General features: G+C 40.5%; 1 protein-coding gene across 2 annotated transcripts in view; it reads right to left on the bottom strand.

The window, feature by feature from the left end:
- Positions 1-2086: 2086 nt before the first annotated feature.
- The window catches only part of PLA2G6 (phospholipase A2 group VI), a 30086-nt gene continuing 16044 nt past the window's right edge, over positions 2087-16128 (bottom strand). For both annotated transcript variants that reach the window (XM_081331407.1, XM_081331408.1), the window contains 10 exons: positions 15868-15976; positions 15317-15454; positions 14553-14643; positions 14096-14259; positions 12111-12261; positions 11600-11736; positions 8365-8519; positions 6591-6758; positions 4231-4304; positions 2087-3325 (listed from right to left, as the gene is read on the bottom strand). In XM_081331407.1, coding sequence (XP_081187533.1) covers positions 3181-3325; positions 4231-4304; positions 6591-6758; positions 8365-8519; positions 11600-11736; positions 12111-12261; positions 14096-14259; positions 14553-14643; positions 15317-15454; positions 15868-15976 — 1332 coding nt within the window. In that variant the 3' untranslated portion in view covers positions 2087-3180. The remainder of the gene's footprint in view (positions 3326-4230; positions 4305-6590; positions 6759-8364; positions 8520-11599; positions 11737-12110; positions 12262-14095; positions 14260-14552; positions 14644-15316; positions 15455-15867; positions 15977-16128) is intronic.

The following is a 16128-nucleotide window of genomic DNA, read 5'->3' as shown; positions in this document are numbered from 1 at the left end:
ATTACCAAAGTGGCTATCCACAGACATATTCCAAACAAGCATAGAACCAGCCAGAAACAAACACACCCACTTATAAAGGCCCACCACTATTAATTATTGAGTACCAATTGCTAGTGAAGGTAGCCTTTCATAAAATTGCTCCCCATCTGCACAAACACCAACTAAAGGAAAAACCTTACTAAGGGAAAGGCCTAATTAGGCACATTTGGGTTGACATTAGGTTTAATAGGTAAATGGGATTTAATTAATGCAGCTAGGTTGAGATTTTTATGGCACAAAAGAGAACTATTTTATCCAATGACCAAGGGGAAAAATCAAGGATTTCTCTTTTAGATAAATACCATGCCCTAGTCATATAAAACAGTGTCAGATGTTACTTAGTTCCCTCTTTAGTTCCCATGTCATCAACGCATGATCAGTATTACTCCCAATGAAAAAACAAGAACAACATATGCTTCTTTCTTTTTTACGTAAAGGTTCCCCCGCACATGCGTGCTAGTCGTTTCCAACTCTAGGGGCCGGTGCTTATCTCCATTTCAAATCCGAAGAGCCAACGTTTGTCCGAGGACGTCTCCATGGTCATGTGGCCGGCATGACTAGACACCAAAGGAGCACGGAATGCTGTTACCTGCCCACCGTAGTGGTCCCTATTTTTCTACTTGCATTTTTCCGTGCTTTCAAACTGCTAGGTTGGCAGAAGCTGGGACGAGTAACAGGCACTCACTCTGCTACGCGGCACTCGGGATTCGACCTGCCAATTGCCGATCTTCTAATCGACAAGCTCAGCATCCTAACCCACTGAGCCACCGCATCTCTTTCTGTTTTACAGTGATCTAAATAAAGGCCTGCTTTGATATTATGTAATATTAGCATAGTTTACAGTGGCAGGCAATTTTGTTAGATATTAAGTTCGCTCAAAATGGAAGAGGGTCAACATCTTTAGCCCCTCTTGACTCAGTTGTGATCACACCTGGTGGGGTTTAGAAATATTCAGTCATACTGCTTGTAGCTAATGTAAAAAATGTTTAAATCTTGTACTAAATGTTCCTTTCCAAAAGGCATCTTACTTATTAAAAATGTGGGGTCTTCTTTATTAATTTGGGCAGTGAAAGAATAAAATACATCTTGAGGACTGTCAATTTTGTATTCAAGGTGGCAGACAGGGAGAGCTGCGCACTTTAAAAAACGGAAACAAGAAGCAAAGCCATTATTTTACACATTACGTTGTACGTAGCAAATCTATGTGTGTTTACTCTGTAGTAGGTTTTACTGAGTTGAATGGCTTGTATTCCCAGTTTCACATGGACTGGTGATGCTATGCTGTGGATGGATCACTTCATCCAGCTTACTCTAGGTAAGATCAGCTGGAAATTCAGGAAAGGCAACATTAAGCTGTTTTTCCCTTCTGTTTGCCAAAATAATAAATCAATAAAGTCTTTGTACTCGGTTGCAAGCGTAAGGAAACCCATCCATAGTTACTGTATAGTTGGTTTCACTGAGTTCAAGGCTCCTTACCTCCTTTCAGGTACCATATTAATCAAACTGCCCTAATTTCCTTCCCAAATGAGGTTTGGTTAGCATTTTCAGTGGATAGAGCAGCTTTGTCCTTTACCCATGAAAAGGAATAGGAAGACGCATCAGTGACAGCTTTGTTCACTTTCAGCTACTTACTTTTGTGATTTGGACCTTCCACCCTCCATTTATTTACTTCCACCATCACCTCCTTTTTTATCATTCACTCACTGAATGCAAAATGGTAACACATGCATCCATCCACTCACAGGGATTTATTTGGAGAAACCCCCCTCATCTTGCTTTAGGTTAAATACAGCAATTCTCACATCACAAAATATTTAAAAATTCACTCATACAGAGTAGTCTTTCTCTGTGAGGTGACTTCCAGATATTGGCTAAGAATTCCCTAAAGTTGATCTTACGAAGTTTGAATTGCCAATTTTTAAGAGGTTACTTTTTTTTAAATAAGGTGCTCAATTTGCAATAAAATCAGGCAAAAATGCATCTGGACATTGGATATTGCAATTTGTATTAGGACTTCTTAAATGAAAAGAGTTAAGACAAAGAACGGTCAGATTTCAGAAAATAGTGTTTTTATTTAATACTTGCTTTTGGGGGGAAAAGGACTTTTTAACATCAACATAATTTTCATCTGAATTTGAAACAGGTTATGAAAATAGTGGGAAAGTGAAGTATTTCCTGTTAGTTTCACTTCATCAGTTTTTCAACAATTCCAATGCATCCTATTAAATCAGTTAAATCTTAGATAAACAGCACATTTTTGTTAAACAGTAGTACCTTAAATTTTTTGCCTAAACAAAACAGCAAACACAGCATTCAGAAGTAGAAAAATTAATGCAATAAGGAAGAAAGAGTATGAGAAAACAGAAAAACCAACCATAAAAACACAGTATTGACTTTGTCAGTCAAATGTCTCCTTATTTGATCTGTGCCCATTCCTACATTTTTCATCCTTATTCAGAAATGTCTTCGTTTGGGAAGACTACTGTATTGTCCAAGCCTGCCTCCTGTAAGGAAGCCTGTCCTCCATTCCTCCAGGATTCTTTAGTGCCACTCATAGCAAAGTGACTTCTTTGAGGGTGGGAAGATTAAAAAAAAAGAGTCTGAAGTAAGGGAACAAGTATTTAGGAAGGTTTTTGGTCAACAATGAGCAAAGGAGTTTGCATAATACCAATAATGTTGAAAGGGAATGGTAGGTTTTCTCATGTGTAAAAAAAAATCTCCACCTTCCATATAAGAAAAAAAAACTCAGGACATGACTTGTAAATAGGAAAAAAAGAGCAATTTCAATTGTTCAAGTCCTCATGTACAACTTTAGATACAAAGGTATAAGTGATTAGTTCATAGCACACAACTGATCTTAGATTGCAGGCAGAAATGATCCAACTCTGATCAACAAACAAAATGAAATGACCTAAACCTTTAAGGTTACTGGTGTAGCAGCACATTGAGGTGGGGTGGGAGACAGTCACAGGATACAAAACAGCTGAAGGATGTTTTGATGGGAGCAATCCTTATATTTTTCTACTTGATTTTTCTGGTATGAAGACAAGGGGCAAGCCGCTGGCCAGAAGAATCTGCTACTTCTCATTGCTACTGCAGCTCAAGGTAGGCATTATTTGTATCAAAAATCTTCACAAAGCTTTATTTAATTAGGAGCTGCTCTATCAACTGCTCGAATTTATCCCAATGTTGATAAATGTAGAGCTGAGTCTCCCAGAGCATGTTTACCAGGATTGTATTGCTCACTTCATCCAGCATTATGTCTGTCTCCAAAGAAGGATTGAATCTGTGGGCATCAGGAAGATGTTAACAAGAACAGCAGTTTTGTGCATATGCTGCAACTGAAGGTAAGTGTGTAGGGCAAAGAAGTGTTCAGCAGAGAGTACAACAGAGAAAACAAAATACAGGGGAACAATGTGGTACAACAGGAGCATCACAGGACCTTCACTTTTAGATTCCAAAAGCTCCCCCCCCCCCCGTTTTTTGGATATCACTGACAAAACCTGGTGACATCCCCTCCCCAGGATGCTGCAATTGTTGTAAATACATGTTGGTTGCCAAGCATGTGAATTTTATCATGTGAGCATAGGAATGTTGCAGTGGTTACAAACATAAGGACCTATATCATAAGTCACTTTTTTCAGCACCATCATAACTTCAAATTGTTGTTAAACTACAAGACATAAATCAAGAACTATCTGCACAGTTTTCTTCATGGTTTCATATAAAACCTTCTGACTATAGCTCAGACATGGGATAATTGAATTACATTTCTCTACTTCTCAGCTGAATCCTTCCCCATTAAAAAGTTGCAAGGGCCACTTACATAAAAGACCTAAAAAATAGAAAGTAGCCTAGAAAAATGACTATTTATTGAGACAGAGAACTTGTGACTCTTGAAATGTTGCTGAATTGTCATTCTCAGCAGCCACTGCCAACATGATCAATGATGCTGGAAGCTGCAGCTCAGCAACATATTGAGATTTAGAACTTGCTCAACTCTGCCTGTACAGGCTGCCAGAATACATAATAATCTTCAACTATAAATCAGCTTTGTCCTCAACTAAAGTGACTGACAGAGCCACTGTATAGAGATCCTTGTTTATTATGTAAGCTCATATTCTGAAATCACATTCACAAGTTCACGCTTTGATTTTTCTCACACAGTATTACAGTAGACATGGCTTATACCTGAAATAATGGGCATCTATCATCTCACACCAGGCAGCTGCACGATCAACACATGGTCCATCTGCATCTGTGCACTGCAAAAATAAAACAAATGAATCTAACGTTATTCAAGGTATGCCAGTTTTTCTACAGAACAAATTTCCAGTACAAATAAAAAAAAACCTCAAAAGAAAATAAAAGCAAGCAGGTTTGGGCAAGCACACATTGGGTAATTTAATTTTAAGAACAACGTAGATATGAAATATACGGCAATGCAGAGTTTTCCTGAGAACGAGACCAAATTTTAAGACCCTCTTTTTGATTAACAAAGCAACTGTTAATAATTATTCTATGTTATCAGTGGGCTAATCAGATGACAGTACATTACATTCACGTCCTTTATAGCTTATAAGAAAGAATCACTAACCTGGAAGTCATATTGAAGTTGTGTAGAAATATGCTATCATATATGTATAGGGGGAATCTGGGGTAAAAGTAAGGTGACACCTTGCCTTTAGCTTTTTACCAATTCCTGTAGTCAAAACTGCTAACCATCTAGTGCTATAATTGGATTTAATTACGTACTGGATTCAGATGGAACATGAATACTCTGATTTGTAAAATGCCCAGGAAAACCCAATATTAAACAGTAGATTTAGTGTGACATTAAAGGTTGGCTATCTGGCTACCGGAATTTGAAAAAGTTGGAGAAATAAATAAAGGATTTTATAGCAGGCTTTGGCTTCAAGTAGAAATATTTCCCTACTTAATAAGACAGAAAAAGAAACAAAAAAGGGGGGGGGAAATGATACATAATAAAGGAGAGTATTTGGTTCTTTATAAAAATGGTCACCTCTGTAAGACATTGTATACAAACCAAGCTTATCTTCTACAAATATGGTATTCCCAACTTTCTAAAAATATGTGAAGAAATCTTTCATCACTTGGACAAAAAGCAAGGGAATCTGTTAGGAAACTAAAAAACAAATAGCTCCTGTGGATCAGATGGGCTGTTTAAAAAGTATTATAAGATGTTTAGAAGCAGTATATTAAATGGTCCTTGGTGTTCTCTGAGCTTGGTTATTTTGTCGCAGACATTTCATTACATTTCATTACATTTCAACTGGGAAATTATGACCATCCTAGACCAATCCAAGTCTAGAGAATTCCTGGAAGCCTGGCACTCTGACAAATCAGTTATCGATAGGCACATAGACACAAACAATATCTGCATGCCATTCAAGAGACAATCAACAAGCCAAAAAGGGAACAAAAAGACTAAAACACGTCCCCACCAGCAGCTATCACCCGGACGAGTGGAGATTAACACCAAGATTAACATCAGATAAACAATCAAGAATACCCCAATCGAGGAACTGCCAAACAAGCTAACAGTAAATACGCCAGACAAAGAATCTCTAAAACCATCCCCACCAACACTGACAGGGCAAGTCACTAGTATATAAAATGAGAGCAAACCCCCTTACTAGCACTGGTGATGTTACCTAGTTTGGGTAATGAAACATCTGCAAGAAAACAACCAAGCTCAAAGAACATCAAGGACCCTCATTTCAACCCTGGGCTACAAATAATCTCCTCTATTGGAACATTATATTAGATTTACATAATTTACAGTAAGTTTAAGTGAAGAAGCAAAGCACTAGCTCAGAAAGCAGCAGTGTTAATTTCCACAGTAAGATATGGGCAAAAGCAGATTAGGCAAAAATGTTGAAGCACATATATGAAAGAAACTTTTAAGATAAGCATCACATATGTATACATTTATCTCCCTCAACATTTGCTGAATCCCAAAGATGCTTTTTCCACGAGGCAGCTAGACTTTCTCATTTTCCTTTGAAGACTTTTGCCTTCTCATCCAAGAAGCTTCTTCAGCTCTGACTGGATGGTGGGGAACGGAAGGACTTATACTCCTTGCAAACAGCTGGTCATTTGCATTCTTTAGAGGGTCATTGGGGCCACCTGCAGGCTCCATACCCATTTGCACTACTCAGCTGACCCTGATGACACAGATAAACCTCCAGGTAGCAACGACCCTTCAAAAGAATGCAAATGACCAGCTGTCTGCAAGGAGTATAAATCCTTCCTTTCCCCATCATCCAGTCAGAGCTGAAGAAGCTTCTTGGATGAGAAGTGAAATGTCTTCAAAGGAAAACAAGGAAGCCCAGTTGCCTCGTGAAAAAGCATTTGCTAGTATAAACATTTGCTAGTATCACCTTGGGAAAAGTATTTTCTTCCCCTTTATTGGGCTTTTGAATTGTTCTATTAAAAACTATCCAAAACATTCCTTTTATTTGCAAAATGTAAAAATCATCACCTTAGATCTGGTATCATGATGCCTACTCTCTGTATCTCATACTCACACAGTCCACCACCAGTTTGCCTAGTTCTTTAGCCCCATAGACAGTCTTGGCCAGTTCCCAAGGGTTGGAGGGACGAAAGACATCCACAGAACTCACAGGCACTTTTGGTGCTCTGCCAGTGCCGAGAGAGACAACAACTCCCAACTTCCTCACTTTGTCACCTTGTCCCTGGAAAGATGGAAAGAAAAATAAAGCAAGTATTTCAAGCTTCCAAGGATGAGGTGGGTAGGAGTCTTACCAACATGTTCACATATTTTGCTCGAATATAGCACAAAAGAAGCATGTGCAATAGTCCATATGAAATAGATGTTTGGAATGTTAATTCTACTTTTCTTTTCCATTCTTCAAAGAGGTATGGAGATTTAGCAAGTGAGTTCTTGAACTTGTTTACAAAACTGATTGGTAGCTTGACACCTTACACATCTTACACATTTATTCTGGCATAAAGTTACACAAAGCTCGAAAGTTTATTTAATCACAAATCAGGGTTTGATATTTCCCACTAAACTTTGTAAGACTTCCTTCCTGGTAAAGCTTCAGGAACCTTTTCTTTCCCTGTATCATATGATGGACCTTGCCAACCCATTTTTTTTTTGTTCAGCTGAGCAAGTTATTGCAAAATGCTCTGGCTAGTTTTGCAGGCATTTTTGAAACTCCAGTTGTTCCAAACTGCAGCAACCAAAGTTTCATGCCATATACTATATCACAGAGCATAGTGTGGAAAAAGCCCTAAGAGCTTAGGAACATATATCCTTAGGAATTGTTTGTTTTCATACAAAAATCCTATCAGAGTACAAATACAAGAGGTATGCTGGTACTTGACTACTTTTCCAATTAAACATGTCACTCTCTCCATGATGTTTTGCCAGAAATTGACGTGCAGGGTTTTAATTTTGCATACCTAATTTTTCATTTTACCCAATTACCATCTTTCTTTACTTGAATTAAACTTTAAAAGAAAAAAATGAATAACAACAAGAGAGAGAGCAGTAAAACTACAGTGCTGGCTATATGATGTGGCTTCTATTAGAAATTGCTTCTATTAGTTTACTCTGAGGGAAGTTGATGAAAATGTTCTGACTGTGTTGTTTGCCAGATTCTTTTAGATCCCGTTAGTGATCAGGAGCACCCACAAATTATACTGCCAAATTTGGAAGCAAAACACCTAATTTCCAGCAGAAATTATGTTCTTCTTTATGTTCTTCTTGCCCTACAATGTCAACTCTACAAATGAGCATGGCTGCAGCCATTTGTGAAGGGAGGGGGGTTGCCAGGTACTTCGCTAGCCAAAATAATATTTTGTCCCATGGGAACCAAGGTCATCGGCTGCTCCAGAGACTGCAGGCTGGGCACTGCGTAAAAAACCTGCCAAGAAGATGTATTGGGGAATGTAGTTGCTTGCAGTTTTAGGGGTGGGATTTTTAACTTTGTATTGGGGAATTGTTTACGTGTGTCTCCAGACTTGGTTTCACTTTTGATGTGCTGATACTTTGTAACTAATAAACATGTTCTTTGAGGAATTTGCAAGCCTCTGTTCTGCTTTATTCACCTCTGTCTGTTGGAACAATGATACACAGCTAAACAATTGAAACATTTCACCTTTTAGCCACCCAGAGACATCCACCACTTTCTAAATTCTTTAGAAACCTGTTTTTTAAAGAGAAAATACTGTCTCTGGGCAGAAAAAATGGTTCACTCTTAAGACATTTTAGAAAATTGCATGTGCAAATTAGAATGTGTCTTTAATAAGTATTCTTGCAGAATAGCGCCGTACTTTCTGGATTAAAGACTTATTATATTCATTGATCTCAGTCATGGCATCCAAAGTGGGGTTGTTGGCTAGCAGCCCTCCATCCAGAAACCGTCCTACGGGTCGAAAATATGTTGGAGCAGCTCCACTGGATCGGGCAGCCTGCCACACCAGTTGATCTACAAGGTAGTAGTGACAAAAAGTAGTGACTATCAGCAAGAATGCATTATCAATATTATAATAAAAACAAAGTAAAACTATCTGGCCATCTATGAAATGGAAATAGAAGAAAAATTCAAATCAAGGAAAGATTTGGCGGTAGTAGCGAAGCCAAAAGAAGATTTCTTTACATTATTTTGATTACACTTTAATTCTGAAAAAGAAAAAAGAAAAAATCACACCCTAAAACATTATGGTCCATAACAAATATTTCCCCAAAATTTCTGGCAATGCAAATGCCATCAAATAGAAGACACTGATGGCTCCATACGTGCTTCCTTTACAATACTTAGCAACGTTGTCTAATACCATGTTTTTAGCCTTAGGACTGCTCCAAATGTTTTTTTCCCCATACATAAATTATCCTTATGATGGGAGAAAAATATCACTGCATATGTAACCAGTCTTTATTTGGTTATGAGAAGATCATGGGAAAGTGATGTGTCCCAATCTTATTTACAATATGTAGTATACATTCATTCCAAACATGACATATGCTAAGTGTATGATTATTTTTTTTGATCCAACTCCTTACAAGGTGGTGAATGAGCAAGAATGATGTATTCCTTACAGGTTCCTCCCACCACTCACCACTCACTCCCAGTGCAACTTTGATCCCTGGTCTGTGGGAATGGATACAGGTAGTCCTCAACTTACAACAGTTCATTTAATAACCATTCAAAGTTACAATAGCAAAAAGTGACTTATATTTTTCACACTTATGAATAAGTATCCCTATACTCCCATGGTGGCAAAACTATGGCAAGCATGCCACAGGCAGCACGCAGAGCCGTCCCTGTGGGCACGTGCGCCATTGCCACAGAGGGACGTGGGGCTGGGCTGCTTCCCTCTGCCTCTCCACATGCGCCAGCGCTCTCGCTCTCTTTCTGTCTGCACTGGGAGTCAGGGAGCAGCTGCAAGAGCTAGGCGGATCTGGGCTGGATGGTGGAGGCAGGCTTTTTTTGTCATACAATACACGGAACGGCGTTCCAGCACCTTTTTTTGAATGGAAGCTGCCAGCGCAAGTCCAGGTATGCCTGCAGAGCAATTTTGCGGACCGCCAACAGCCCAATTGGGGCTCTGGAGGCCTGAAAAAGGCCTCTGCCGCCCAGATCCATGGCCGCAGAGCGATTTTGCAGCCCCCCAGCAGCCCAATCCGGGCTCTGGAGGCTTTTTCAAGGCCTCCGGAGCCCGGATCCATGGCCATGGAGGCCTGTTGGACCTTTTTTTTTGCCTATCGGCATGGAAAGCGCTCGTCTTGGTTGCACTGGGCTTCCAAACAGGTGGCCGTACCATTTGCTGAAAAAGGGGTGGGTGGGTTGTGAAAATCTGAAATACTTTATTTTAAACTGTGTTACTGGAAGCCTTATGTGTTGCGGTTCTAAAGCGAAGGCCCTAGTAAGTTTCCTCTCTTCTCCATCAGTCCGGTTTACTCAACTAAATACGTATATCCTTTTTTTTTACTCTTTCTATCCAACATAGCCATCTTCCATTCTTTAACATGCTGTATCTCCATAGCATTCACAAAATTATCTCTGTAATATTCCCACTTTTGTGAATGCCCCATTATCTTAAATGTATCCCTTTCCCCACCTCTCCTCCCTCCCTTCATCTGTCACCAAATTTCCTTTCTGCACCTCTGTTCTTATCATCCTATTTCATTCCTCATCAGTTCCCTTTTCACACCTGTATTTGTACACAAATAGCAACAGGTTGTCAACCATTTATGCAGGCTCAGACCTTATTGTCACAAAGTGTGTGCATGCATGAGCAAACACACATATTTATTTTTATCTTGGATGGAAACATTTGTAGTTCCATCGGAGATTCAGGAAGACACATAGCACCGTTTACAAGGATTGATGGGTAACTGCCCTCACTGCGCATATTTTTTCAACATATTATAAAAACCATGTATTGTCAACAACAAAAGAAAATGCCTGCATGTTTATGTGTTTTTGCATTCATCAGACACTACTATAGCTTTTGTAATTTTCACCTACTTCTTCCCATTCTCTAAAGACAATAACATTTTTGACAACATGTATACATACCATGTCATTGGAATATGAAGCACAATGCAATGCACTGTACTCTTTATATGGATTCAGAGAGTTTCACCTCAGGCCAAAGGAATAAACATCACACATGGCACACAAACAACCTTCCTTCCTTCGTAGACTAACTGAACCCTAGTCAAGACACACTGATATGTGTGCACACACATATACATACACACAGTCATGTATATATGACTCTGCCATTAAACATAGAAATTCTACAGGACCAATAAGCAGTTTCAAATAACCACATATATCACCAGAAACTGAGCACAAAAGTTTATAATTACTTGAAGAATATAAGAGTATAAGAAATGAGCTTGGATGATGAGTCCCCCTTTGTCTGCAACCCGGCCCCTGCCTCGCCTTGCCTTGCCCCACAGTAATGGTACCCGTGCCCTGCGCCCTCCCTTGCCTCCTCACCCTGCAGGATGAGCCTCCTGCCCACTACCCCACCCGCCAGAGACCCCCTGGATCTCCCCCAACCCTGCCCCGGCCCCCAAAGGCATCCCTCCCCAGGAGCAACATTGAGGTGGCCACACCCACCCTGGCCACATCCACCCGCTGCCATGACTACCGTAGCCACACCCACTCAGTGGGCCACACTCACCCTGCCCACCTGGCGATACATAAGTGGGTTTTGTGTTGCAGTTTGGGCACTCGGTCTCTAAAAGGTTCGCCATCAATGCTACAGTCACAGGGTCAAAATCCGGATGCTTGACAACTTATGCATATATATGACAGTTGCTGTGTCTGGGGTCATGTCATCACCTTTTGCAACCTTCTGACCAGCAAAGTCAATGGGAGAGCCAGACTGATTTAACACCTGTTTTACTAACTTAATGACTGCAATGCTTCATTTAACAATCGTGGTAAGGAAGATGGTAAAATGGGGCAAAATTCATTTAACATCTGTCTTGCTTGACAACAGAAATGTTGGGTTCAATTGCGGACGTAAGTTGAGGACTATCTGTATTTACCTTCTGGCTTGGTCATTGGTTGAAATGAGCCCATCATTCTGAAACGGGATTTGTTTCTTCCTTCTGGCGGACTGTAATTCCTGAACAAATGGAGCTCAGCAGGCTGTCGGTCACATAGTGTTGCTGTCAACATGACTCTATAAAATGTTGAACAAGACAAAATTTCAACTTGATTGTAAGGCAGAGACCATAGCACAGCAGCAATACTTATGCCCTCCAGGCAGAAGGTAAGGGACTCAACCTACTAGTTAAAGTGAGATGAGGTACTACTTGATAAAAAATGCTTTTACTAGAAAGAAGAAAGAAAGATGGATCATTCATATGTTATCATTCTTCTGTGGGTCATAAAGTGGTATTATAACTCTGCTAGGCAATTTACCATTTAGGAACTGATGAGACACCAAACCTACTTTGAAGAAGGGAAGGTAAATAAATGACCAGCAGAGCTAATTAACAAAAAGTATAAGTTCGGGTGCAGGAAGCCATCCCAACGGTTTTCATTTTGGCTTACTTGGGACTCTTGATATCTGTCATTTTGGTATGTTCTCCAAACTCCTTTTTCAGGAAATTTTCAAGAGGCTCTGATTCATAGGGCCGTGACCCTCGAAAGACCTCATCTTTCATGCGAAAGTACACACAGCGCATGTAGTCCATGGGCTTCCCTGAGAAGAAGAACAGTATTACTGGTTTCCTAGAGAACACCTTCAGTTCCAATCCAGCTGATAGAAACAGGCAGGAAATTATCTAAACAGCTTGGTGAAAATATGGAAATCCATGTTTTGTGCAATGAGTGAAATCACCAAATGTGTGACAGAAGGGGGAACATCAGACAAAATGTTCAGTAGCGGGAAGGAACACATAAGCCTACGCCAGATGCAAGAGTGCCATGTAGATAAGCCATTCTGTGTAAAGGATCCATATATTGCATGCTTTGAATGCAGGAGATCCCAGATTCAATCTCTTGAGAGATTGGTAGAAAAACTAGAAAAACACGTGGTCATTTAGAATATAGACCATAAAGACTAATAATTAAATTATTATTAATTACATGATAAAACATGGCAGCTTCCGATGAAGAATGGTAAAGAACAATTGAAGAATTGTTCGATGGGCAGACACAAAATATATCTGTGTAGTGGGGGTAATACAGTATAAACTAGGGTTGCCTTGTATCTACCCCCAGCAATGGAAGCATTACACTGAATCTCAATTTTTGGATCAGAAACCTTTAATTCTTTTTCACCTATTCAATAAAAAGCTTTTTATAGCCCCTTTTCTAGACTGAACGCCTGTTAATTCAATCAATCAATCAATCAACCTTTATTGTCAAAGTACCTGTGTACAATGAGATTGGCTGAGCCTCCCTTCGTGCACCCCACCACCACAACTCACAGTGACAACAAACCCACCATCTTATTACACCATGTGAGTTAATTGCACAACACAAGTCTATTATACACGGAGTTATTTCCCATTCAGGAGCCTGACAGCCCATGGATAGAAACTTTTCTTCAGCCTGTTGGTGCTGAAGAATAAAGAGATGCCGACCAGGGTATGAGTCGTCCCTGAGAATTTTTCTCACTTTTCCAAGGCAGCGGGTCCTGGCGATGTCATCTAGTGGTATTGGGGGACAGCCCATGATGTTTTGTGCTGTGCTCACCACCCTCTGTAGTATCTTTCTATCCGCGGCTGTCAAGCCAGCATAACACACCACAATACAGTGTGAGAGGATGCTTTCTATAGTAGACCAGTAAAAGAAGGTCATCAGCTGTTGTTCCACCCTGTTCTTTCGCAAGACCCTGAGGAAGTGGAGTCTCTTTTGGGCCTTTCTGGCCACCTGGGTTGTGTTGATTTTCCAGGTACGATTTTCACTGAGGTAGACTCCCAGGAATTTAAAGGAAGAAATTCTCTCCACACAGCACACACACACCCGATGTAAAGTGGGGCAGGTTCCTCTCTTTTCTTCCGAAAGTCTAACACCATCTCCTTTGTCTTGCCGACGTTCAAGTGCAAGCTGTTCTCTAGACACCGTGAGGATAGTTTTTGTACCTCCCCCCTGTATGCTGTTTTGTCTCCACCTGTAAAAAGACCCACTGCGGTGGTATCATCTGCGAACTTAATGATCGCAGTGGATGGGTCGGACGATACACAATCATATGTGTACAGTGAATACAGCTAGGGACTAAGCACGCAGCTTAGTTCCTACTTAAAGATTAGAAATAAAAATTAACTAAACAAGAACTGAGCCTATGAGCTTATCTATTTACAAATCTAGCAAAAAAAAATTGCAAAGCCAATGCAGCAATGAAAATGGTTTAAACAAGAGCACAAAGAGCTATATAATGTGGTGGTTTGACAAGAAATCTGGAGCCCAATTCTGATCAGGGTTTTAAAAAGCAACCCCTCCCCCCATTTTCTTCCCAATTCAGTGACCATTCCCATCCCACACTGAGTCATTTCCACACGGGATTACTTGCTATTCACATCGCTTCTTACCCTGTATAATAGCCAGAGCCAGAATTCCCCCTGTACTAGTCCCCGTCACCCAGTCAAAGAGCTCTGAGATGGGACGCCCTGCAGCTTTCTCTATAGCGATGAGAAACTGGATGAGTACAATGCCCCGAACACCCCCACCGTCCAGACTCAGGAGGCGGTCCTGGCTAGAGAAGGGGAACAGAGAAAACAAGGGAAGTGTCAGCCCCAGAAGTAACTCTGCTTTGTTCTTCACATTCAGATGACTCAGGGAGATAAGTTACATTTTTATATGCGTTAATATAATATATCTAACGTATTGAAGCAATTGTTCCTGAGAACACATTTAAGCCACAGAAAAAGAGAAACAATAGGCATGGAGCCTTTCTTTCCAGGAATCTTTCCAAGATCTTTACTGGATCTTTCCCATGCAGGGACATCTAAACCGCCTATGTAATGCTCACTGACCCTACTTGCTTACTTTTTCCTCTTCTCAGGGGCAGAGTCCACCACATCTGGTCTCCTCAGCAAGTTGCCAAGAGCTGCTGAAACATGGATGATGTCTTGGTATTCTAGAAAAACACAGAGTGAAACAACATAAAATTTCTAATTTTCAGGACACAGCAGGCACGGGTTAGAACTGAGAGTTTAAGACGTATTTTCTCGGTGACTGTAGTACCCAGATTCAAGAGAATCTGGAATTTCTATTTCTCAAGGCATTGCCCAGAAGGAAATGATGTGATAGGCATGCCTTTCCAGAGTCACCATAATCAGCGACAGCAAATCATGCCCGCCAAATCACTTCCGTGTATGCAATGCTTATAAGAGCCTTGTCTATCCTGAATATGGTAAGCCTATCGGCTAGCAAAAGAACTACTTATTAATCTGTCTCTTTTAAAATAGATATTGTTATAGCTGTAAGAATGTGAAGGAAAAGTGAAGGAAATGCCATCGGGGGGTATAATAGGGTAATTTACTATAGAACGTGGTAGGCAGTCACAAGATTGGCTGTCCCGATTGCTCCAATGCCATGATCTCTTTTCTAGCACATCCACATAGTACTGGAAATCTGTAATCAACAGAAATGCTTATGGTTGCAACCTGGATGTGTACACTGGCATTCATTTTACACATAAGCATTCTCATTCTAAGTGCAATACCATGTTGGAAATCTTAAAGATGTGAAGTGGTCCAAGAGAGTGAAAGGAAAGAAAGGCACACAGAGCTAGGTAGCGGGTAGGTTACCTAAGCCAGAACTCCGTGGGGCTGATGATCTTTCTGGAAGGGTGGAAGTGGATGTTGATGAGGCAGGTATGCCAGGTGGAAGGAAGCGCTCAATCCCTATAATTTTCAGCAGATCTAAAAGAACCTTCCGGTTGGCACCTTGCATAAGTGAGGTGGGAATAACATGCATTTAAACAGAAAATTATTAAAACAAATAAAAAAAAATCAGTCACTACTGCAAGCTCTGAGCCACCCTATTTCGTGTACTCAGGAAGAGCTTGTATCTGAAAGACAGGTGAATATGCTGGCCAAGGGCAATGGAGAGCAATTTTAATGAGGTAGCTATATGGCCTAGTTCTTAATGCTCCCCTCCATTGTTGGGTTATTAATCTATGATTCTAAATCTCCATTCCATAGTAGATCTTCACCGGGAAGTACTGATCTATGCCCTAAACCCCAAGATCCATGGCTTAAATACACAAGGATTCTGTTCACAACGTTAACCAAATCCAGTTGGGTAGACCAAGGTCAACCCTCCCACCACCCTACTTTTATCCAAACGTTCTTCCTACCTTTGCTTGTCCTGGCTGCCACCAATCCAGGTGTCTCCCCTAAATCATTGGGGATATCCACATCTGCTCCAAACACAATAAGGGCCTTGATCATTTCTATGTGGTCTTGCTATTGGGAAGAAAGGAACTTGTTAATGGAAACATATTGTCCTAATCCTCTCCATCCATTGTTTTCTAGTCTATGTTGGAATGCTCACCCAGTTTGCCATCTTTTTGTTTTTTTAGGCCACTAGGTTTCCTGTAGGTCTAACGCTGGTTAAA

This window comes from Vipera berus (genome assembly GCF_964194415.1).
Source record: "Vipera berus genome assembly, chromosome: 6".
NCBI classification, from domain to species: Eukaryota; Metazoa; Chordata; class Lepidosauria; order Squamata; family Viperidae; genus Vipera; species Vipera berus.
The sequence above is the reverse complement of the archived record's forward strand: the minus strand, read 5'-3'. Positions and strand labels throughout refer to the sequence as shown.